This window comes from Gavia stellata, chromosome 4, assembly GCF_030936135.1.
Source record: "Gavia stellata isolate bGavSte3 chromosome 4, bGavSte3.hap2, whole genome shotgun sequence".
NCBI classification, from domain to species: Eukaryota; Metazoa; Chordata; class Aves; order Gaviiformes; family Gaviidae; genus Gavia; species Gavia stellata.
This window is the reverse complement of record NC_082597.1, coordinates 47238048-47263958: the sequence shown is the minus strand read 5'-3', so window position 1 is coordinate 47263958 and position 25911 is coordinate 47238048. Positions and strand designations below refer to the sequence as shown.

Here is a 25911-nt window from a genome sequence, read left to right as displayed (position 1 = left end):
TTTAATATAGTTAAACTTCCTGGCATTGGTCATTGTGCACATTCCTGGGTGAAGTCAAGTTGCATTGTTTCCACTTTGAAGTGTATGGTATAGATGTGCCACTGATGGATATGACTAAAATGGAATGTACTATATGTGTCAATAAATCACCTAATCTACATAATTAATTAGAGCACAGTATATGAAATTCTGAGAAACTAAGTGAATCATATCTAAATAATATTTGGATCGTTTGATTGGACTCTCAGCTGATCTACTGCATTCTTCCAACTTGCTCTACAGATTGAAATCCAGCTTCCCATTCCACTAAACAGAAATTATTTGGATAACCCACCAAAATTGTTGAGGCAGATGGATTAAAGAGGACCCCAAAAGATAGATACTGTTCCCAAAGCTTGTAGCAAAACAATGTGCTAGGCCTGGGAGTTCCTTCTTTAGTTTTGATCTGCCGTACCAGGACAAAGCACTCACACTGTTGGTTGGAAAAGTAGGTATCCTTCCTTTATGTAAATGAAATTACAGACCCTGTAGTTACAGATCCACAGCTGGCAGAGATGCTCTGTTACACTTTCAGCCAGGACTAATTGGAACTTCCCAAGAATAGAGAATGAGTCAAGAATAGATTCTTCCTTCATTTCCTGATCTACTTTATCCAAAATAGTCAAGACTATTTTACGTTAAATCAATGACTGAAATAGCCTCCAAACAACAAAAGGAGAAACAGTTATAAAGCTTTCTAAAAACATGCTTTGCTGCAAGATAGGAAATTATGAAAAATATCTGTGTTCCTTATAACGTTTCCAAAATTTTGAGGTCTTTGAAATGTCACCATGCACAAAACACACAAAAATCTGCAAGTATATTCATTAAAACAGTAAGCAGGCATATTTTATTTGTCAGCTAAGTAGCACTAACTGAAACTCAACAACCATGCTGGAAGCATAACCCTATCACACCAAAAAAAGCAGTGTAATATTCATAATCCCAGGAAACGTCCAGGAAATCATCAGAAGTAAACGTACATCAAGTCAGGCTTTCATCTGTTTTCAGGTTTTTGATGAGGCTATAGTTTCTTAAGAGAAGCAGTAAACACATATTTACACTTGCATATTCTGTGGCTTACTTTATAACATACTGAAGTGAATGTCACAATATATAATTATGATTCAAAAATAATTTTTATTTAAATAATAGTTTTAACAAATCTGTATTATACAATGACGACATGCATTAAATTAAAGAAACTGAAACAGCATCTAGACAGAAAGCATTAGGATTACAAAATGCACGTTGATACTACAAATTGCATCAGGGAGTAATTGTTCATAATTTCCTTTCCTTTCAAAATATACAAATAAAAAAGCATAAGTGCTATGCTTATTGAATTCATATACCTACCTGTACTCACAGTATATGCGTATGTATTTGTGTGTGTATACACATATATATTGTATGTAAATGTATTGACACATACACATATATACATATACACATATACACATATACACTAACACACATTTAATTACATTTCCATGGTTCGTGCCTTCACATGTTGCTTGTATTTTTAAATGGTAAGTTCTTGCATGTTGGAATGTTTCTGCATGCTGTTGATGAAGCATGTAATATAAAGGAGTTTGTCTCTGACTAACTTCTCTGTGCTATTGTGGTACAAATGTGAAATAATGGTCCTCTGTGGGGATTTTTATAACACCAGTGAGTAAAGCATTATGACTCTTCTAAAATTGACTAAAAATTTATGATGTCACTCAAGTTTTGAAATGTATTTTCCTACAGTGTGTATGTCAAATTAGAGTTATGTGAATTGTCCCATGGGATCAAAGTTATGCACAAGTTTTCAAAATTGGATATCAACTTTTTGCATATCAGCTCCTCACAACTTTTTTAACAGGAAAATAGTTGAATATTGCATCAACATTATGTCCTTACCATGTTTAGATACTGCTTTACGGATGCTGCATGATTCAACACTGTTAGTATGATGCAGTAGCTTAGATGAGAAGGCAAATTATGACCAAATATAACCTTTACCTCAGAAACACAAAAGCGTCAGATATTAAGCTCAATCCTTTTCCCTTTTAATTTTTATACCTCTTACTTTTTTAACAATTTTTGTCTTATTTGTATTTTTAAACACAAACTAAAGACACAATGAAGATGAAAGACATTTATTGTACATTTTAACTAGATTACCTCTTAAATATTCACTACCATGATGTGTTCCAGTTTGAAAATCTAAAACTGTTCTAATTGTTTCACTTCCGAGGGCATCCCCTTTCAAAAGTAGTGATTCTGTTATTTAACAGATAACACATGTGTACTTGCTGTTCATGCTATGGTTTCTCCCCCATTTTCCAATTTAAAGAAATAAAGCAGCAATATTTAGAATGTGCTTTTTATTTATTTATTTATTTATCTATTTAATGGTTTATGAAGGAGATGGATTGGAGTTCAAATCTTCTACCAGAGCACTGACTACCAGTCTATGAAGGTAAAAGGACTTGAATGGACAAAGTTTATTTCCATCATGCAATGGACTGGTCTGTGTTCTCTCTTGTCTTAAAATGCAGTGTCCACAAGATTTATGGATACAGAGTGAAAACATTCCACCTTCTTGTTACAGAAAGAACTCCCATCACAGAACAGACTCAAAGAAATCTATTCCAGGCAAAAGAGGAAGAAATGGTCAAAACGTGAGAGAAGGGAAATGGGAAACAAACTTTTCTGTGAGTAAGGTAAGAAGTGACTGATAACACAGCTCTGTGAAATTACCATGCAGGTGCTTTGCTTTGTAGTAGGTAACTTGCAAAGTGTTACCAAACTCTAAATTGAGACACTCTTAGTTCTGTCTGATGGTATCTCACATACGCATAAATAAATGCTCTGTGCCACACTCTGGGTTCTAATTCACAACCTAGTGTTTTCTAGCCATACCACCTAATGTAGCAATGCATCAGGTAGAAGGACACTTTTATATTCTGGTCAAGCAGAAGAGTATTGCTTGTCTTCTCGAAGGCTCAGCAGATTGCATGTAAACACCCAATACAAGTTTGCTGAAAAAAATCTCAGTTTATTAGCTGGCCAAAGCAGTACAACTTTATTAGCTGGCCAAAGGAGTACAATGGTCCTTGAAATGAAAGATAAACAAGAGTGCCACTACAATGCTTGCCTTTTGATATCTAATCTGCTATGGTGCCTTGTCTCCATGTATTCAAAAAGTAATTTCAGTAATATTTAGAATACACATATTGGCTTCCTAAAACGAAGGGAAATGTCTCCAGGCAGGAACACATAAACCAGCGGCAGGAAAGCTAGGCTAAACCTACGCTGACTTTAGGGTACAGAGCCTGGGATCAAGCTTGTCTCTTTGGAATAGATTTGAACATTCACACTACTGCTTGTAGGCTTTGGGCATCCAGTGTTTTGCAGTCAGTCTGCATGTCCTATTTCTTCAGAATAGGAGGCTTTCTGGCATATAAGCATATGCCACAGGAACAGATATGAGACACTGGGACTGATAAATCAGGCACAGTATATACAGACTCTATATTCTAGGCAAATTCATGCTTGGATCCAAGGCAAATAATAGTGCAAACATTTTTCCTTTTCAGAATTCACCAAGAATTGCTTCCAACCAAATTTGAGCATGGGCAAACCTGTCTCAGAAAGTTTCTAATTTCTATCCTCATTCAGTGGATGTTAACATAGCATTACTATTTTTAATTTTACTTTGTGGGATTGGTACTAAATCAGATAGCATATGGCTATGTCTTTGAAAAAGATAAAAACACAGAGGTGACAACTTTCTGAGCACAATATTGAGTTGCAAAAAGAATCAAAACGGTCTAAAAACAACGCTTCTGGAGATGCTCAGCTTCTTACAACAAGGATATTTTAAGTAGACTTGGCCTTATTCTAATTGTACTGAAACCAAGGAGAGTTTTAACATGAATTTCAACAGTAACAGAGCTACATCAGGATTGAAATGCTTTTGGAAAGCCAATTTTATATTTACATACTGAAGATTCTTTTCTTGTCTTCTGTCAAATGGTGTTTTTTTATGGAATATTTATGAAAGTAATTTCCTAAAAACATGTTAACAATTGTCAGGAATTAATGGCTAGCTTGTGAAAAGGTGACAACGAGTGAAGAATTTGCAGTGATATTTCATTTATAAAATTTTATTCTAGTGCTTTGTATTTTGTACATCTGTGACATACTTTGATGTTTTTTATGATGAAGATTTAATAATAATAATAAATAAATAAATTAGGCACCAGGTCATTACGAATTCATCCCTAGGAGCACCCCTTGTCCCCCTTGATGAATTGAAATTGAAATGTTTCACTGCTGTAACTTGAGATACCCAGAAACAGATAACAACCTTAAACTCCTGCCTTCTTCTATTTGTGCATATTGTTTTACATTTCAAGTAGGCTTGCTCAAAAGACATTACAAGATACATATACTTATATGCTTAGAGATAAAGTGAAATACTTGTTCATACCTTCAAAGTAACCAGCGTTTATAGGCTGTGTCTTCCTTGGTGGTTTCACATGGAGATGTTTATTTTCATTGTTTTTGAACAACGCCAGGCGCACAGCTGGGTCTAGACGACAAGAACAAGTTAAAATCAAAGGTCAGACCTGGCTCATTCATTCCTTCAAGCAGTTTTTCACCTTTTAGCCACTTAATAAATGAAAATACCTTTAAAAGTAGGTTTTATATTCACAAAGGATTACACTTTCTAAAATAAAGCAACATAAATACATGTGCAACTGAGAACCAAAGTCACTATTTTGCAGGTTTTTAACACTGTTGATCTTTCAGCTAGCTCATCTCCAAATTAAAAGTAAATTCTAAAGCATATTTTTGCAGAAAATATTAAAAATTCTGTTCTTAAAGCTTGAAATTAAAGCAGAAATATTAACAGAATGTATGCCAAGCACTGTTTCTAAAAGCTTTGGTTCAGAAGTATTCAGCAGTCTAAGTCAAGTCATTTACACCTAAAAATGTTAACAGGAGGCAGCTTATTTTTTGAGGCTACACTTGCAGATAATAAGCTAACCTTCTTCCATGTCCCATCCTTATTGAAATAAAAAATACTCCAAAAGTCTATATACTCATCTATATACCACAGTATGAAATCTTGATTAGTTTCATAACTGAAAACTTTGCAAAGAAGGAAAGATGAACACAGAACTGTATATAAGTCTAGATAATACATGTTCCTAGACTGGAAAAAATACAAATTTTAATTAACAAAAGCTAAACTAATGCAAAACCACCCAAGTCAGGAAAGGTGATTTTCATGCATTATTTCTTACGTGAAGGAAGAATTGTTTGATTAGCATAGGAGGAAAGTAGGAGTTTAAGGGAAACTGGTTTAGTAAGAATGTTAAAATACTACACACAGTGCAGAATAAAACAGTCAGTTATAAAAAAAAAAAGAGGACTGAGAAGAATGTAGAAATAAAAGCAGATACATAATAACAAGCAAAAGTATATAGGGTTTTGTAGGTATGACACTGAGCATGATAACATGAGTAAGAGAAAGCCAAAGGGAAAAATCAAAAAAAACATGTTTCACATGGTTAAAAGAAGAAGACAATAGCAGAAGCAGAAAAATACACTCTTAGGAATATCTGAGAAACAATGAGGCAAAAGAGGTTTGTCTACAAACGTGACTACAAACTGTCAGAAAAGAGTAGAAATTAATAAAAATAAAGAGGGAAAACAGCAATAGAACTTAGCGAGAAGGTAGCTATGGCAAGGAAAGGATCTAAATTTTCACAAAGAATGCAAGTGTAGCAAAAATGTGTATGTGAGACACTGCCAGAACAGATAGAGCAGGAAAACAGAGGAGATCATAAGTCTCAAAGAGCATTCAGACAGAATAAATTTACATGACTAATCATGTCTGATACTTCACTTTGAGCTTGTTACATGACCATGTCAGTGTTTATTGAGAGGTTATGAGAGGATCTATAATACTGCAGCAAAGTAAGTAGCTTTTGTTTGTTTCCTTATTTATGGAAATAAAGGATCAGAATGCCCTGGTAAGTCAGTGGGAAATTTCTTATAAAGTATAACAGCAATTTATAAAGTTGGTTTTGACTAGACCTCTATATTTGCAGTAGAGGCTTCAGTTACAAACTAATGGAAAATAGAGATCCTAAGAGCTCCACTTTTTCTCAGAGAATGCTCTCTTGACACAAGTTAAGACGACACAGACATACTGTATCTTTGCCTTATAAGCCCAGAGAAGATCTCTAATGGGGTGTGGATACATTAAGAGATAACACATTGACAAAACATGTCAAAATGTTATGGTAGTCTTGGTCAGCCCACATTGCAGCAGCATTTGGTTGACAGAATGTCAATGTGAGAGGTGCTAACCTCTCACAAAGCAGCAAACTTGACTAATGAAGGAATCGTGGAAAATATGGATGGAAGTAATTTAGGTCATGCCTTCTTCCCAAGGCATAATCAGAGATACCTTACACTTTGTTATCTCCAATTGTCTAGAAGAACATCTATCATCTTTTTGTATGATGATTATAGCTTCCAGATTAACCTAGAGGATGTCAGATTTAAAGTAATTTTAACCCACTTTTACTAAACTATAAATTCAATGAAATGACCCAAGAAACACAATAAGTAATGATTAGCTCCATTACTTTTAAAGGTAGATTATTAGAATGATTCTGATAATGGGATCACTTTATTCACAAACTGGATTAACAAACTGGTTTGTAGATATTTTCACTTTGCATAGATGGATAAAGTAGGCCTATTTTGGCACGCCTCCCAACTCAAAAATAAATTTGTAGCAACCTAGTGTTCTTCAGGGTAGCAAATGTTCAGGGCAGTAGATCACAGTAAGATTTTTGATAAAAATATCTTGAAATAGTAATACATTATATTTTAAAAGTTCTCTCTGTAATTTTAAGTAACAGAAGTTATAAAAAATATTTTAAGTAAAGTATGAATTACTATTGTGTTTTCTATATTTGTAAGATACATAGTCATATGAGTACTACACACAGATAAAAATGTACAGAATAAATTTTTTTTGTAATTACAATTTTTCCAACACCCAGCAAACAGTGTTGATATGATACAGGGTTGATAAAAAGACTTTTAACTTCTTCCAGCTTTATGCTATTTATAAAAACAGTGTCTTTCTTCAGTAGAAGACCAAAGACAAAGTGACAAAATTGATTAAAACCTCTTAAGACAAAATGCGATTGAGGATTTTCAAACTATTTTTGATTAACTTAAAATAATTCCTGAAATAACACATTTTTTTCCTATGTGGGTCTATTGAAATTGTTCCAAAATGTTTTAAAAATGTCATCTTTCCTTAATCCAGCCTCCCAACCAATTCTACGAAAACTCCAACCAGTCCAAAGTTAAACTATACCAAGGACTTTTGGGTGAAGTCACATGAAGTTATTAATGCCAACCTAGATTTTTCAAACATTTATTTGTGCACAAAGATATCAGCAGTAAAGAAGGTCCATGAACTGGGAAGAGATGGAAATGATGGAAATTGTTCTTAGAGATTTCTGTCAGAAGATTTGTCTTTGAATCTTTGCAAAATAATTTAAATAATCTACAGGGATTTAACACAGTGCCAGACTAGAATTTGTACCTACCTGGATCACTTCAACCATTGCCTACAGCTCTTTTGTTGTTAAAAATAAGTCCTTTTCTCTGTCCAGTCCCAAATCTAGGCAATATTACACAGATTACTTTATAATACTAGTGCTTTTCAGTCTCTGAGTGAGCTAGGGAAATTAACTGCATGTATGCTTTGATGACAAGCAATCAAATGTTTTAGATTTCACACAGAGAACTGTGAAAGAGTCCAATAGTTCAAAATCATACAAATATCTTCCCGGATTCTGGCATACTCATTTAAATGTGGCTTATTAGACGATGATCTGTGCTGGCAATCTAGGAACCAGGGAGGTAATTTTATGCATATTGCTTGGCTGACTCCAAATACAGAAAATAAGTTGGACAAACACAAGAAATGTTATAGAAACAATATGGAAGGAATAGTTACTGCCTGATCTGGCACCACATTTGCTAAACAACTTCTTGATAATATGTGAAACTGAAAAAATTAAATGTTTGTCATTCATTTTTGTTGTGCAATATCTGTAATTAAAAAAACATAAATATATCTGTGCCAACTTTAAAGAGTTGATAAACCAAAGTAGCACAGAGTAACAGATGATGCTTATCTATAAGATAATTCAATCTGTAAATTCATTTGGAAGAAAGACCACATTTTATTCCATAATTGAACAGCAATTAGAACTCCAACTCATCCATGGTTGGAGTTCCCAGATGATACTGCTACATGGAATATGCAACAACAACAGAAGTAGCTTGCTTTCTGCTATTAAGAAAATGTAGATCAGTGGTCATGGTATTTATGTAATGTGTAACAAAGAATAATAATATCCCCCAGATTTTTATTCCAACTGTTGTTAATTCAACAAATCAATATTGTATAGTCAGATCATCTGTTTTGGGGTTGTGGGTTTTAAAGGGGGTGGTCTGATTTTTTGGTTTTTGTTGTTTTTTTTTTAATTAGTATTGCATTGCTGTCTTAAATTATAAACTAAAACTAAAAAAATATTTGCTGACCTCTCTGAAATATCTTTATCATTGTGCTCTGATTCTAGGAGTCAACGCGCACTCCAGCTGCTTTTTACCTTTTTTTTTCTACCTATGTGGCAGCGAGAATTACCATCTCAAGCTGTCAGTCACTGACAAGAGAGCTTTCCTTTGGAGAAGAAATGGTTAAATGAGAAGTAATACAGCAGTGTAGGAGAGACAAGCTGAAAGCAAGACAAGGCTTCCAGCCCTCTTAAAAGAAGTTAACTTTCAGAGGCTAATACAAAATCCACAGAATCAAGGAAATTCAAAGTCAAGCAAGAAATTCAGTACTGCTGTGCCAAGATATCTTTAGGAAGCTAGGATTGTTATGAGTCATAGATGCTTAATTTTTAAGCACAGTGAGGTGCATTAATGTCTGCTGTATTTAGATTTTTAATTAGAATTTCCAAAGAATTTTATGCACCCATGATAAACAGGAATATTTCTGACATTATGCCAGTTTTACTTGGCTGCAAAATTTCTGGTTTCTTGCCCACACTTTTTGTATTATCTTCCTGTAGAGTAAAAAATAGTTGAAGCAGACACAGCCTACATTTGGTATCGTTAAAATACAGGCCACAACTTTATTTAGCTACATAAACAAGCATACATAACTGTAGTGGATTAAGGCATAACAGGCCTTAAGGCCATTAGTTGGTGGGACTGGTCTACTGCAATATAAGCATTGCCTGAATCACTCCCTATTATAAGGTTATGCTACTTTAAGCTCTTGTAATACAAACCACAGGATCCAATGCACTTGCTAGTATTTTCCATATTTTTTTCACTACTGAGAAGGTACGTCGCCAGACATATGAGGTAAGATACTTCTCAGTTTCTTCTACATATCAACAGTTTAACTCTGTACTTCAGCCAGTCACTCCAGGTTTTGTGTATAGGCAATGGAGAACTATAAGTGCTTTTACAGTGAGATTCATGTAGCCTGTTTTTGAATTATGTTTTAGGAGGAAATTAATAGTATTTAAGGTGGCTATTTCTTTCCATAAAGGAATGCAGACGACTAGCTCAGATGTGGACTTCTGTAATTAACCAAGTGAATCCCATCACTGTTGCACTAGGAGAGACAAATGTTTTAGATGGAAAATGAAAAGGAATAAATTCCCACACTTGAGGATGTTAAGAATTGAAGCTGTTGATGACTGTCCAATCGAAGTTCCAATCCAGCAGATGTCTTGACTATATTAAAGAGCAATTGTAAAACACTCTGAATGGAGACTCATTTAATACTTTGCATTTGTGAATCTCAGGCATAAGGCAAAGGAGTTTGGTAGCATATGGAAGCAGACAGCATACTCTGCCAGGCCATTTGTTCCTACAAAATCCGTCAGTATCTTAGCATTAGCTGCAACGAATAAGATCGTTACCATGGAAGAGCTCAATGGCACATAAAAGATGTTTGGGATGATCCTGAAACCTTAGCATAAAAGCTATCAGTGTATTTGTTAATAGCTTATAATTTATTTTTATCTAGAACCTTTAGATCTTGCTGTTGCTTTGCTTTTTGTCAGAACTGAAAATTTTGTTCTTAAGTTAAACACGTAATAGTAAATGATATAACATGGAAAATTGCTTTTTTACACCTTATATTTCACACTTCTAAGTGGATGCTGGCTACTTATTTTCTGGTGGTTAGGAATCTGTATCACTAACAAAATTATTTTATTGTAGTTAGCATACCTTCAACTATTTTAAATCAGAAACCTAAAAAGGAAACAGTTGCAATTATAACACTGAGGACCTGGAAATTCAAAAGAAAGAACAGAAATAAGAATACTAAAAATAAATCCTACAAGTTTTCATATGCAGCTTCAGTAAGTACAAGATGGATGAAGCTCATTTCAGAGGAGATGAAGGTGATGGGATACTAATTTCTATGGAAACATTAAAAGACAATGTTGACATCTACTTATTCAGATGAATTTCAATCTGCTTTTAAATATTAGAAGGAATAAAGTCTCTTACGGAATTTCTGCTTCAGTAGGGTTAAACTCACAGCAATGGCCTAAGGTTGTGAACTCTCTCTCTTTCTCTAGTTATACTGGAATTTCTGTAAGTATTCTAGCATGAGTTGTACCACACAGAGATCCGAGAAAGATACTGTCAGCCTAATGGATCTGGTTACAGTTTCCTGATCTGGAGCTGGCTAGCCTCAGGATAAGGTATATCTACTCTTAAATGCTGTAAAGTCCCTCTGTTCAATCAGACCCTCAACAAGACCCTGACTTGCTCTTACCACTCCAGAGAAGGTAGCTGATGTAAAACACAATTATATACATGGAGATTCTTCTCACATGGGGAATAGTCCATCAGGATCATATTTTAGTGCAACAGCTGAGTTTTAGCATCAGTTTAAGATGAAAATACTTGTTTTAATTGATAATGTCTATTTGGTCCTTACTGACCAGGGACAGACTGACTTTGTCAGTGTCTTCTATGAGAAAGAATAGTTGGCTTGATATTCTTTGTATAGAAAAGGGATTGAGTGTGCAATATTTTCAGTCATATTTCTTGGTTCTGGAAATTACGCTTTTTGCTTATCTGAAAAAAAGAATGCGATTTTAATGACTGTCAGAGAAGTCTATACAGGAAAATTATATATACAGGTTATTTTTGTGCTTGATGTAATAGTTAAAAAGACAGAAAATTCTTATATGAGATAGTGTCAAGAAGAGAAAATTTGAACCTATAAAAAAATTGCACAAAAGTTTTGTTATTTTTTTTAGAACTCGTAGTGTACTTTGAGACTATTCCAAGCAATACATTAAAAAGCTCAACACACATATACCATATTGAATAATCTGAACAAAGTGAATATAAACATCCATTAGAACTACAACAAAAATAGGATAGCAAATCTGATATGCTCAATCAGACATTTATGACTGGATTAATTACTACTAACATAAACCAGAGAGCTTGTGGAGAAAAGGTGATATAACCTAATAAGCTCTATTCATTAACAAATTATACAGAGGCCACCAAATGGAACATATGTAAAAAACTCAGCTGCACACCAGATATTTACTACTTTTTTTTTGGGGGGGGGGGGGGGGGGGGGGGGGAGCGGTAATATGGTAGGGCATCATGGGAAGCTATCAAGATTTAAATATAATCACTTTAACCTCTTATCCATTTTTCCTCCTTTCCATAACAATAAGGCACAGTTTGTTGATTACATGCTTCTTTCTCCTCCCCTCCTATTTTTTTTTTTGAACTAGAGATCTTTTTTGTCATATTTAGTCTTAGGTGTGATATTTAAAGTAGAAAAAATTATACAGAGAAACACTTTTCTTAACTTTATCTGTTAAGCTGAATTTTTTCCCTTCCAAGAGGAAAATGTCTTTCAATATTTTTGACACTTAATAAGAAGAGATTTGAAAAGTTATCCAAATGAGGGAAATTAACTGTAGCTTGTGATACAATTAAAAAAATTAAATGTAAATAAAGGTACACTTTCCAAAGACCATTTAGCGTTAGGTCCTATTGTCAACCAGGATCTTACATATTTGAGTATTTCTTATACTAGCAGTATTTTATTAATGTTTTTATTAACATATGCCATTAACATCTGTATTAGCACATCATACTAATAATTGATGATTCTAAGAAAGGTTCATTGACATAAGAAGTATCTGAGAAGAACCAGAAGACAAATTACAGAGAAGCTGGATAAACATTATCTATTTCCACAGTGAATATTTAATACAAAAAATATAATTTCATTTCATATGTATCAAACTGTAATTTTCATAAATAGTTCTTCATAAATTCAATAATTTTAACCTGAGATTTCCCCAAGAGAAAAATACAAGAAGCAAAAAATCCAGAAATATAAATTCCACACCTAGAAAAAGAAATACATGAACAAAAAGAAACAAAATTTCTGTTTAACATAGTTGTCAAATATTCAACTTCAAAATCCAGTAGAATGTTTTTCTAAAATATGAATATTTTATCACTGGAACAAATTGATTTCTTTACAGATATTTAAACTGAGTTATTTTTACTGAATCACACTCTACCTTTATTCAAATTAATGTTTAATGCTGTGCAAGCAAACTTTTTAAAAGAGACACTATTTTGACATTTAAGAATAGAAACATTACATCAACATAACCATTTTTAAACTGTTGACTTACTTACCTAAATTTCTATTACTATATTTTTTTGGCTTCATTTTATGGGCCCTCTTCAGCATTAGCTGTGCAGTAGAAATATGCTTAAAACCCCTAGGGGAAGAGAATAACTTCTTAAACATTTCACATATATTATGTTACACCAGCTGCATATTATTGTATAATGTACTTTTCAAAGAGAATACATGTGTATAATACTTCTTATGCATGGTATGAAACTTTCTGAATTACACAGATAGCTGCAATGCTTATCTTAGTATTGCATTATTAAAACTTATTAAGCTGGTCTCACAGACACTTGTAAAAGTAATTACAATAATTTTCACTTTAGTAGAAAACAGAGATTCTTGAAAGGTGCAACTTAAAAAAAGCAAGCAACAACAAACTATACTGTACCTATTCCTGGAAGTCACTATGTAAGCAAAATAGCTTAACATACCATTCTTCTGAAATTTTCTCTTCTTTTTCAGACATGAATGAAAATTTATTTTTTTCCTTCCAGTCGGAGAGCTGTGACATTGTTCCCTTCCCTGATCTGAAGACAAAGTATAAGAGCGGTACTGAAAGGTAGGTAAATAAGGAAGGGTCTCAGATAACTATTTTGCAGCCTTTGTTATTCTGCAAGCTGTTTGTGCCTTTTAAAGGCACTTTTGAAGCTGGGAAATAATACAAGAAAATCTATTTTAATACTCAGGAAGGCTTTATCTTGGAGAGTAATAAAAGTCTGCCATCAATTTGAAATGTTTACATTTCAATTACTTGAAGCATATTTCAGTCCTTTCTCTCCAAAAGAATGCAGCTGTGTAAGAAATCCCTTTCAATCTTTATCTAGTCTTACAAATCTCTATTTCAACATCTATGTTATGTTATGTGAAAAAATATATGTTTTATGATTTATAGTCAAACCTAGATAAATAAAAATACACATATATATTCTTATATTCTTAATTCTGGTAGTCAATGAAAAATAACAACTGAATTGAATAGATTTGGTTTTAACAAGAAAATACATTTTAACTCCAGTAATATCATACTAACCAAAAGTAGCAAAAGCATCAGAAAACAGCCTCAAGTTCTCCTCCTTTTGATTTTAGTCAAATCCAAAACTAAATATAGTGAAAAAAATATGTTATTTAACTTACCTGCTATGAAAGTGGATATTTTCTGCTGAGTATGAATGTGGTCTGTTAACACACTGCCAAACTTCTTGTGGTGACAATGGCAAACTATTTGAATGTTCACTGGAATTTGAAGGCCTAGAATATTTCTAAGTAAGAGAAAGAAAAAAAATGCAGTTGCTGATTCCTGCAAGTTTTAGTTTAAAATGTGCAGGCAAACTTGCATCACAGTTTGCAGAGTCTATTAGTATAACAGAAAGGATTCTTAATGGTGATATGCCCATTACAGACCTTACCTTCAACTAACCAAGTAGGGCAAAAAGGTGACTTTAACTATATTTAACGTCCCCAAATATAATGAATTATACATTTATAAGACTCCTTTATTTTAATTGTAGGAAATAAAACATTAGTAATACTATGCTTGTAACAAGAAGAGAAAACCCTACCAAAACAAAAAGCTAAAACTTCAAAGTTTATCAAATAACTAGCAGACATTACAGTTCAATGACCTTTAGCTGTTCTGAAAACATTCAGCTGTTGTCACATAATGCAGATCTTAGTATTTTTAAAGTGGTGTGTCAACTAGCAATTTTTAATCCATTGCCAAATGTACAGATGAAGCACATCATCTTTTTTTCTGCTACTGTGAAGTAAAGTGTTGAAATAAATCCAAAATAAAGAAAAAACTGAGCAAATGAAAGAAAATCTAAAAGAAAAATTGCATCTGGGGATGAGGAGGAAGTCTGAGACTTCTAAAAGTAATTGTGTTTTTCAAGTCAGTAGATTGTTGTATTAATCACCCTAGAATAGCATATCCTTAAGGAATGAACAAAAACTGAAGAGTAAGAAGTTTCTGTGACATGTTACCTTTGGCCAGTGCAGCTGGTTTGAGAGCAGAAGTGTTTTTGAAGGGGAGCGGGTGGAATCTAGAGTTAGTCATTCTTTCTCTAATGCAGCCTGCATGAATGAGTAAAGTCAAATAGTGCACTGATAAAATCAGTTTAGTTTTGATAACTTTTGCAAAGTCTCTTTTAAATTGTCTTACATACGGTTTCAAGTGTTTTCAAGTCATAGATCAGAACTGCCACCTGCAGAGTAGTCTCACTTAAAACATCTTTGGAGATGCTGTGTTGTACTGTTTTATTTTAAACAAATCAGATTAACAGTATTTGTGGGTTGTGGGGTTTTTTTGGGGTTTTTCATTTTGCTTTGGTTTTTAAATAAGATGCATCCCCTCCTTCTCAAATTCTTGTAATTTTATCCCAAAATTGTTAGTAAATCTAAGTTAATGAAAAAGACTGCCAAATTCTGAAAACATACAGACCTAAGGTATGTAAAGGCCTAAAGAACATGAACAGCTTTGTTTGCTGTTTTTGACTAACTGAGCATTTTACATCCAGATCTAGGTGCCTGATTCTGTCAAACTTGCTTTTGTTGACTTGAACTCAATTGGTGAATAGTTTTCATTGAAATCTGGGGTTAAAAAAGTGAATGCTATATGTACTTATTTCTTCAGTTAAACAATTTTATTTTTGATGTAATGGAATAATTTGCAAACTGAAATAATAGCTTGGAACAGAGGGGTGACAGAATTAGGTGCTCTGGCACTTCAAGGCAGAATTCAGTTTTCTTTCAAAAAAACAAAATTTAGATTTTGTTTCAAACTCAACCTGTATATGACTTATTTTTCTTATATGTCCTTGAGTTTTTTGACCACAAGTTCTTTCAATATATTCTGATAAGTGAGAGAACTAAATTACACCCACACAGTAAGTAAATACCTCTGAAGAATTTGGCTTCACTTACACAGGGCTCAGTCATTCAGGCTGTTCTTACTTCAGCAGCAAAGAGCCTGGGGTTCATTCTTTTGAAAATGTCTAATTTACAAAACTGGACTACCTTTCTTCCATTCAGAGAATATTTCAGGTTGCACTGATTTCTGACCCTGAGAAATAATCCTAACTTTGGATACCTTACTGTGTAGTTTACGTAAACAGGGCTTTGCACAGCCTTAGACTGGTGAACAAGAAGGTCTTCCAAGCCTTTTGAAACTCTGAGATACAAAAGGATCATATTCCAGCTATTTTGAAAAGGTTACTTCAGGTACTGGTCACATAATTTGGTGACTCTAAGACTACTCTTTTTATTTATAAGGTAACTGTGAACCAGTATTATTCTTCCATTCTGACCTAGCTTTTCAAAGTAAGTTTTCAATAAATTCTTACTTTATTTTCATGTCTTAAGGGGGATGCATTCTTACATCTTTGAACCTTGTTTCTGGAATTCCCTACTCTTTGATTACAGTATGTTTTTGTTTTCTTTCTTTTATTTAATAAATCCGGATAAATTCTATGCCCTCATTATTAAACAGATGATGCCTCTTTACCACTCTTCCTCTTCTTACCATTTCAATTATTGATAAATATACAACATTAACCTTTTTATCACACCTCCTCTCTCAGGTGGTTGTATATGTTAAGAAATCTATGTAAATAAACTGTAGAGGCATGCAACAAATAAAATGTTTCATATTCTTTAGCTGTTACATTTACGTACAACCCACTAGCCTCTCTCTCCTCAGTGATTACTCTTATGCTTATAACCGCTGAGTGATTGATTCAAACAATTTTCATTAAAAAAAAAAAAACACAATTAAAATCTATTCCAGAAGCAGACTGTAGTAAATCAAATCCCAAAGGCAATCATTTTATGATGTGAAATTGGTACAATTCAGACACAGAAGACTGACAAGTTTGTATCTCAGCAGAGACAAAGCTGTGACATATTCAAGTTTTGCAGTTGCCTGGGGTCCATGGGCAGAATGCTCAAAATGAATAACTACGAAAAAGGGAGAAAATCTGACCAAAAACTACCAGTGAAATTAGACATTAGTCCTCCTCATCCTCCTTGAATTTACTCTTCAATTGCACTATGTAAATCATATTTCTAGCTTTTCAGATGAGAGTTTTTCATTTATTTTCTGAGTGTGGGCATGCAATCCAGTCACAGGTAAACTCAATGCCTTCACCTTTGCTGGTATATAAAGGTATATGAAAATGGCAAATTTCGGAAGTATTTTTTTCTTCCTCTATTTGCAAAAGGATCAATAGAGCTGGGAGAGAGGTAGATTTCTACTTCTTGTATAATTTAAATGTCAATCAATTTAATTGGTGTGTACAATGATGTGTCCATTAACTACCTGGGTACTTACATGTCTTACATTAACAGTGAATATGATCCACACTCTGCTGTCATATTTCAGGGCAAGCCTGCATCCTAGCTATTTGAATTTTTACCTCTCTGAGGAAATTGTTTGCGACAGAAATCAATAAAATCATGAAACATGAAAACTAACACTCCAAAGCTGTAGTCAATTTTTTGGAACAAGAATCACTTAAACAGTACACTGATTGAATCTTTTTGCTTAATAGTTGTACCATAACCCAATTAAAATTCTTTGCTTTTAATATTTAGGTTGAAACTTTTCTCACAAATAATTTCTTAGCCCATTGTTTGCCATTTATTAATTTAATATTGTCCACAGTGTTTTGATTTCTTTCATAACCTATAAAATGTCCTTCAGTGTTTTAAGTGTTGAAAAGAAATATCAATGATAATACAAAAGCATGACTCAAAGGCATAAATATGCAAGACAATTTGGCACTCCTATGAATGTGTAGCATATTATAAAAACATACCACACTGTCGTTTGCTTTGGCCAAAACCCGCCCCCCACATAATTGATTTTAAAATATATGCTCTTCCACTATGTTTATCCCTGGAGATTTTGACAGCACTAAGTTCAAGAAACTTCTGTCCATATCTTTCCCATAAACACAGTCCCATATTATAACTAATATAAAGTTTATGACAGATTTACCAATACCTAAGGCTAATAAAAAAGATCCATTTCTACTGATATTGTCCACTAAGAGAAAAAAACCCCACAATCTGAGATGAAGTACAAAGCAAATAAAATCATAATGTTTGATTGTATGGTCTACAAAAACAGTTATAGGCATACTATATTTAGGTTTATTTCTAAAGCCAAATTAAGGAATTGATTTCACAAACACTTAGGTATATAACATAGCTTTACACATATGCATAAATCACATACAGTTGATTTAACACACATTAGTTCATCTGAAGATATCTTTCATGCTTCTCCATACTTTATTTCTAGTGTTTGTTTCAAATCAATTCAAATAAAGTATTGATTACTTTAAAAAAGTTTCATTTTTCACAAGCACAAAAAACATACACAGATTAGATTACACAATTAGAAAGTATTTTTTTGTTAAAACTTCACAGAAATAAATTCACTTTAACTTACTATTTCAAACATATTTTTAATACTTAGCAAATTTCCCATGGGTTTATTTCTTTTTTTTTTCCTAGACTTTATGTTAGTTTTCATTTAGCTCCTGCTCACGAAACAAACAAGATACTTCCAAGACTAGAAAGAATACAGACCACCAAATTCACTATTAAACACAATACAATTATCTCCGATAGCATTCTTCAACACGAAGAAGGTGTGAATATATTTGGGGTTGGGTTTTTTTTCCCTGAATTTTAATAATAAAACTTCCACAGTATTAGCTATTTCCATTTATCCATTAGGATCAAGAACTTTTTTTCCTGATTCACAATGCATTTTTTATCCTTTGAGAGTCTAATCCTACAGGTTTTTTTTCCTCCCCTTTGATTTTGTAGCTCATCAATGAACTCTAGAGGATTTCATGGCATATTATGTATAACGTTCTTCATTTTGTTATTCCTTCATTTTTCAAATATTTATTTTATCCCTTCCTTTGCAAAACGTAATGACTATTTACCAACAAACATTAAAATTCCATGGTCTTGGAAACAGAATCCAATCCTACAACCACCAAAGTCAGTGAGAATGGTTCTATTAACTTTAATGGGGACTGAATGAGCTACTGAAAAGCAGAGTATTAGTGCAAATGTTATTTATACAATCTAATTCTAGGATTTTTTTATATGGTCTGGATTACATGCTGGAGTTACATAATCTTTTATAATTACTATACATATAATTTGGGCTGTTCTGAGTCATATTTAAACCAGGAACAAAAAATAGCTCACAGGACACAGTGTCAAACCTACACTCAGCTTTAAAGCACTTCTACAAGTAACTGTCCAAACTGTGGATAATGCTATCACATATTGCCTTTCATCTCTCTTAGATCAAGGAGGATAACAAGAGTATAACAAAAACCAAATCAATCCCCAAAACTGTACTATGGTTAGAAGCAGAGGATGCAAGAAGGCATTAACAATACAGGCTGAAAAGAAAGGCCAGCATTTGATATATAACTCCGTTCTTGGTCAGACAAAATATCTATCCACATCAGTACTTTGCTTCCAGAAGACTTCAGTAACATGCTTATGGAAAGAGTGAAAGAAGCTGGACTTGTCAAGGACAATCCTTCCCTTGGTATATTCTTTCAGACCTTGGAAATCGGTGGTTTAAGAACTTTCTGCTAACATCTAGGAAAGGATTTCTCAACTTAAAAGAGTAACCTAACTTCTTATGACAAATATAGCCATCTAGTCAATGTGTTTGCAAGGTCAGCTCTACATCGATCCAGAAAGAATGCAAATCATGTACATATCTCAGAGTCTGTAACTGCTGAAGTGGTGTAGTTTAACTCCAAAAGTCCAACATGTTGGCTGCCATGGGAACTGAAGCTACCCCAGGTTTCCAAATGTGGTGGACCTCAGAACCACAAGGTGAATCATCACCTGACAAAACCATGAAACCATTTTTGAAAATTAGGGAGATTTAACTCTTTATACCGCTTTCCTTTCTTCTTTCATTTCCACATTGACTCACTCACTGTTTGCAGGACAGCAATGGTTTAGCCAGAAAAATTGTTTTACTGATATTTATGTAGTGCTTTTATTGATATGGTATCTTCAGATAAAAATAGGAAATGTACCCAACAAAATATTAACAAGCAGAAGAAAACTAATGTCCAAAACTCAGTCTGAACTCAGAATCATGACTGGCCCGTGAGCATTAAAACAGAATAGGAGGAATGGGAGGAGAAAAAAAACCCCCATCTTTTATTAAAAAAAAAAATGTTTCCACATTACGATTTCACAGAAATAGTTCGTAGAATTCCTTGCTTTTAAAAAAAGATTCACCCTCCAGTTCACCTGCCTGGCTTTGTCTAACCTGTTTTTCTGGACTTCTGCTCCCCTCAGCGAGGCAGGCCATCAGTGTCATTCTCAGTCAGAATTGCCCTTTTTCAACTAGAGTTTACAAAGTATCTGCCTTCTTTATATGCAAATTCGGTTTTAATAAGAATAATATGTAATAAGAGTAAATAAATAAATAAATAAATCAGAATCTTTCCACTAGTTTCCTCTACAGAATACAAGTTTAAATAAAGTTCTTCAGGGTGGTGAAGTCCTTGATTTCTACTTTCCTAGTTTTTAGTGAGTATATTTGAATAGTGCAGTTAAAGTCTAGTTCACTCCAAAAAAAAAAAAAAAACCATAAAAGTTAAAACAAAAAGACAAGTGAAAGACAGTACTTTAATCCAAGGCAGAATGTTCAACAGCATTCTATGACTATTTCAAATAATCTGAAAAAATTTCTTTTCGGGCAATGCCACATGAAGAACTACTTTTCCCAGTGTTAAACTTCCCGCAGGTTAAATAATTGCTCAGAGGCTGGGAGAGGGAGTGGTCAGGGAGAAGGTTCATATGCTGAAGGTTAACCCTGTGGATACTCACAATAGAGAAGGGCATACCACAGCCAGCCATACCGTACTGTCTTTCATCTGGCAGAAAGCTGTAACTTTCTCTCTTGATTCCTGGTAAACATATTTCACTCTGTGGTGTAGTTCATTCAAATATCATGCTACTCCAGGACAACATCTTTAATTTCTTTTTAAACTGAACTTAATTTCTGCCAAGGCCTAAATATTCTTTGCTAGACATTTCTTCTTTAAAAGCATAAGTAAGTTTTGACAAACTTCTTAAGAAAGCACAAATTTTTAGCTCTTATAGCTGATACAGTAGGACTAGATCATTTTTCTATGCTCATTAATATGTTGTTGATAGACTGTGATTGAAAGATTCTAAGATCTGAATATTTCTGTGTATTTAGCCTTTTTTTTCATCCAGTCTTTAGGAATCAGATTACTCTATGGGCTAGCTTTTCTGAGAAACTCAAGTTCATGCATAAATCTTAGTTCTATGTTAGGAAGTTGAGTATCAATTCAGAGCCAGACTTTCTAAAAAAATTCCAAAACTAAGACAGTATCAAATATGAACATCCTTAACTGAATCATCTATTATTCCGTTTCCAATACCACAAAAATTCAGTCTAAGTTCAGCCATTTTAAACCATATGTAAATGTGTTGATTTGACCAATTTTATAAAAACCTGTATACAGACTTCTTTTTGATTGGTTTAGTGGATATACGTTTTATAGAAAACGGATCTCTGAACTGCAAGCAGTAGGAAAAATAGTCTTTTTCTCTGGATTTGTTTTTCATGCTTTTTCACATATTTTATGTGGTGAAGATAAATAGGTTAGCACCCTAATAAAGGTTATTTTAACCTTTGGCAATGCTTCTTTTTCAACCCTGTCTTTATATAAAACAAGAGCATTAGGAAGGAAAGCTGGGCATGGCTGCATTCTTACGATTGCTAAAACCAAACAATATTTCAAGCCAAAAAAAGTAGTGAGTATCATATGGATTCCAGAGAAACATCACAATGATTAATTGACCCCAGGAGATTTTAAAGACTTATGAAAGCTGGTTAATTATTAGAGCACATTCTTGTAGGAAAATTAGAGGACAAGCATAGTTGTGTAGTTGTCCATTTATAAGAAGGATATATTGAAAATTACTGGAAAAATCACAACATTCTGTTAAGAAAAATATTCAAGAAAATTTTATTGGGGAATGTCTTCTCCAAACATCATTTTTCCAAACTGTTTAATAAGCTCAGAAAACTGACTGTTCTCTCAAATTCTAATACATCTATATATGTATTTATATTTAATATAAGTATCTATGTGATTTCTCTAAATACATATAATTAAAACTATGGAAATAACTTATTTCAGAATATACAAAAGTAAATGAACAATGAAAATTTCAGGGACCCTAGAAGTTTTCATTCACAAAAAATGTTGAATGTATATATACATAATTAACTCTCCAAAAGTCTGAAACTTATTGTAGTTCATGTCAGTCATTCATGACCTACATGACCCAAACTTTTCTAGAAATGCATTTTTGTCTTAAGCCTGACAGTGTTCAAAGGAAGTTCTGGGTCCTAGATCTTTTTTTTTTGAATACAGGAATAAAAAATACAGATGAGTAAACGGTAACCTCAGCTTCAGAGGTTAGACATGGTTCAAGTAAGCACCAGAAATGCTTCAAAAATCTTTTGAGATGTACACCCTCACCCACCTCAATAAATATCAGGCTCCTGGCACCTTCAAGACCACCCCTCAAATGGCTCTAAGATCCCAGATGCTGTCTTTTGCCATTAAAATGACAAAAATCTTCAGGTCTTCCCCTCTCTGACTCTGCCACACTGCACAAACTTTAGCTGGTACGTCCCTATAACCCTTTTTCCAAGTCCTTCTACCTAAGTGAAAACAAACAAAACTTTCAAGGGGTAATGAATTAAAAAACCCAAGAAACAAAACAGCTAAGGGACTCCTCATCCCCACCCCTTAAATACTGTACATTCAGAGAATACACAATTTCAAATGAAGATAACCCAAAATATTCTATGAAGTTTGGGAAATGAATACTGAAAACACAATAGAAAAGAAAGCTGTACTTCAGCTTGCAGTTTTGTCAAAGAAAGGGAAGTTAGGCAGAAACACAGGGTAATAAAAAAATGGACTACTCATAAGTTTACTCATCTAACCTTTAATATATTTCAAAGTTCATGTCACATGGGAAATTTAATGGCATTTCAAGACAACTTTTCCTTTTTGTTTAAAAGTCCCTATTTCAGAAATAAGAACAAAAAAAATATTTGGAAGATAAAGAGCAAAGAAGGACTAAGTTGTAAGCATATATTTTTTGAAACTGATGGTAACAAATAATCTAATTACAGTAAAAATGCCCAATTCTAAAGAAGATATGTCTTAATCATCTCTCAGCTTCACTTATACTGTCCTCCTTATATGTCCCTAGCACTAACTCTTCTATTTGAAATAAGTTATGCACAAATGCATCTGCAAGTTGAAATTTGTTGATTCATAACTATAGTCTCAATACGTAAATCTTTTGGGACCTGCACTGCTACTCTCTGGGAAAGTCAAGAGCTTCAGGAGCTGATTCTTTGGGATGTTTTCATGTTGTCAACTCAGATTTGTGAAATGATCAATAGCTACTGCTATTTCAATATCAAAATAAAATTTTAAAGTATTTTCCATACAAACAAAATTACTAGACTGAGAACCAGGACATGGTTTTAACAGTATTTAGCATTTAAGATTCCTTAGCCCACTCCATTCAAGGACAAACTAGACATAAAGTTAAATAGTTTTTAGCTAAATTAAGATTGTGTTATAGGGTATGGGTTTTTTTTTCCCCCTTCTCTGTTTCCACTATTAGAAACTCAAGAATTGCATGACAAAGAAAGCCCTTTAGGAACCTAGATCCTTTTCTGTGGTGCTGCTTCCTAGATAGTCAGCCCCTAGTCAACAGTGTTGCATGGGGTGACTCTAGCCCATATATCAGACTTTGCACTTGCTCTTGTTGAACATCATGAGACTCTGGTCAGCCTGTTTATTCAGCCTGTGCAAGCTGCTCTAAAGAACACCCTGGTCCTCCAGCATACTGACCGCTGCCCCCAATTTGGTATCATCTGCACACCTGATGAGATTGCACTCTGTTCCATCATACAGGTTGTTAATTAAAATATTAACTATGTTGGTCCCCCTACCATCCATGATGGGCTCCATTACTTACTGTCCACAAGTTGGATTTTACACCACAGAACACAACTATTTGAGCCTGGCAGTCCTGTCAATTTGCTACTCACCTTATAGTCTAGTTGTCTAGCCCATACCTCAACAAATTCTGAGAATAAGACTGTGGGAGACTGTCAACGGCCTTGCTAAAATAAAGGCATGCAATATGCACTGCCGTCCCCTTATTCATAGTGTCAGCCACCTTGTGATAGAAAGCAATGAAGTTGATCAGCCCTTGGTAAACCCATGCTGGCTACTCCCAATCACTTTCTTTCATGGGTTTAGAAATGGCTTCTGAGAGGATTTGCTCCACAACCTTCCCAGGAACTGAGATACGGTTGACTGGCCTCTAGTTCCCTGGATCTTTCTTCTTGCCTTTCTTGAAGATAGGTGCGATGTCCATCCTTCTCCAGTCACCAGCAACCTCCCTCAGTTGTCATGACCTTTCAAATATGCTAGAGAGGAGTGACCTCAAAATTGTTACCGACATCAGGAAGCTTGTTCAACCCCCTTGGATGCATCCCATCTGTTCCCTGTGACTTGTATATGTTCAGGTGAGTTAAGTTGTGCTGTAGTTGGATAACATCTGCTATGTTCTAAACTAAAAGGACTTCAAGTTCCAGGCAACGAGACATGTATGGATTGAAGTACGGAGGAGAAAGGAAGTTGACATCTCACTTTCCTCTTTGTTTCCTCCAAAAGTACTCAATAACAGTATTGGTTTCATCAATGGCCTCTTCTCACAGAGCACAGTCAAGTCAGTTAGAAGAGCTCCTGAAATTTGTAAATAGGCATTACTAAAAAATCTTTTTCAATGGAAATCAATGTATGTGGACATGCTAAATATCAGACAATTAACTAGATCCTTTAAACACAATCTATACTTACACTAAAATGTCAGTTTTAACATTACACAACAATTAAAGAACTTAGGGAAGTTATATTCAATGGCTTGGGATCCTTAGCTCAGCTTTCAAGAGATTCCAGATGCAAATGTACTCACTGAGAAGAACTGATGGCTCTGTTAGTACTTCCGTTTACAATGATGCATTTGGCTTAGAACTATTTTCCTTTGAGGCTACAGTAATGAGTCTAAAACTCCACAGAACTAAGACTTTTTTCACTTTTATACATTTTTCCATTGCTTGGTCTGTTTATTCAATTCTGATGCTTGACTTTGTCTTTAGAGAAATAAGACTAGGAAGTATAGTTAATGACATCACTATACTTTGATATGTCATACAAGCTAAATATAATTTAGAAAAATACTATATCATTTGGCTAAATACAGGTTACAAATGATATCTTTAGTGTCATGCATCGTTAGTGGGCTTTCCTTTGGAAAGCATTTGTTTGTATCTGGCTATTTAACCAAGAATTAGATAGAGACAAGCCATGAAGATAGTTTTTGTTTAAAAATTAAAAGCATTTCAGGTGGCATTAAGAGCTGAGATCTCATAGTGGAAGGTCAGAAAGCAATCAGAGCACATTCTACATGAGTTGTGAAGCTGGGGTGTTAGCGATGGCCACAACTCCTAATAGCTGTGTTTGTGTTTATTTTATCAGATACTGACAGAAACAACCTACTTCCAAGGCCAGAATATCTATCAGACAACTACAAAACAAGATTTCAGCATTTTAGATAAGCGTCATTGCTAAAAGAGGTAGAAAAGAGGCTTTATGTATCTGATAATGCCACAGACTGAAAATGACGTGATTCATCAACATAGCAGCTGAAGAAGCAGTATTATATCAAGATATTGTTGATACACACTCATTGAAAAGATTGATCTTCTGATATGTTACTTAGAAGAGAGTTTTTCCCCTCCTTTTTAAATGAAGAGGACGGATCTAATAAAATTTTCATCATGCAATCTTTTGCTTTTCTACAACACTGTAACTTTATAAGAAATTTTATGAAAAAAGGATCATATTCTTTGCAGGATACAA

At 33.9% G+C, this 25911-nt stretch overlaps 1 protein-coding gene across 1 annotated transcript in view; it reads right to left on the bottom strand.

The window, feature by feature from the left end:
* Nucleotides 1-25911, bottom strand: part of LRRIQ1 (leucine rich repeats and IQ motif containing 1) — a 111626-nt gene that overhangs the window by 39571 nt on the left and 46144 nt on the right. The window contains 5 exon segments of the mRNA XM_059817104.1: nucleotides 4526-4627; nucleotides 12859-12944; nucleotides 13291-13386; nucleotides 13994-14118; nucleotides 14840-14929. Coding sequence (XP_059673087.1) covers nucleotides 4526-4627; nucleotides 12859-12944; nucleotides 13291-13386; nucleotides 13994-14118; nucleotides 14840-14929 — 499 coding nt within the window.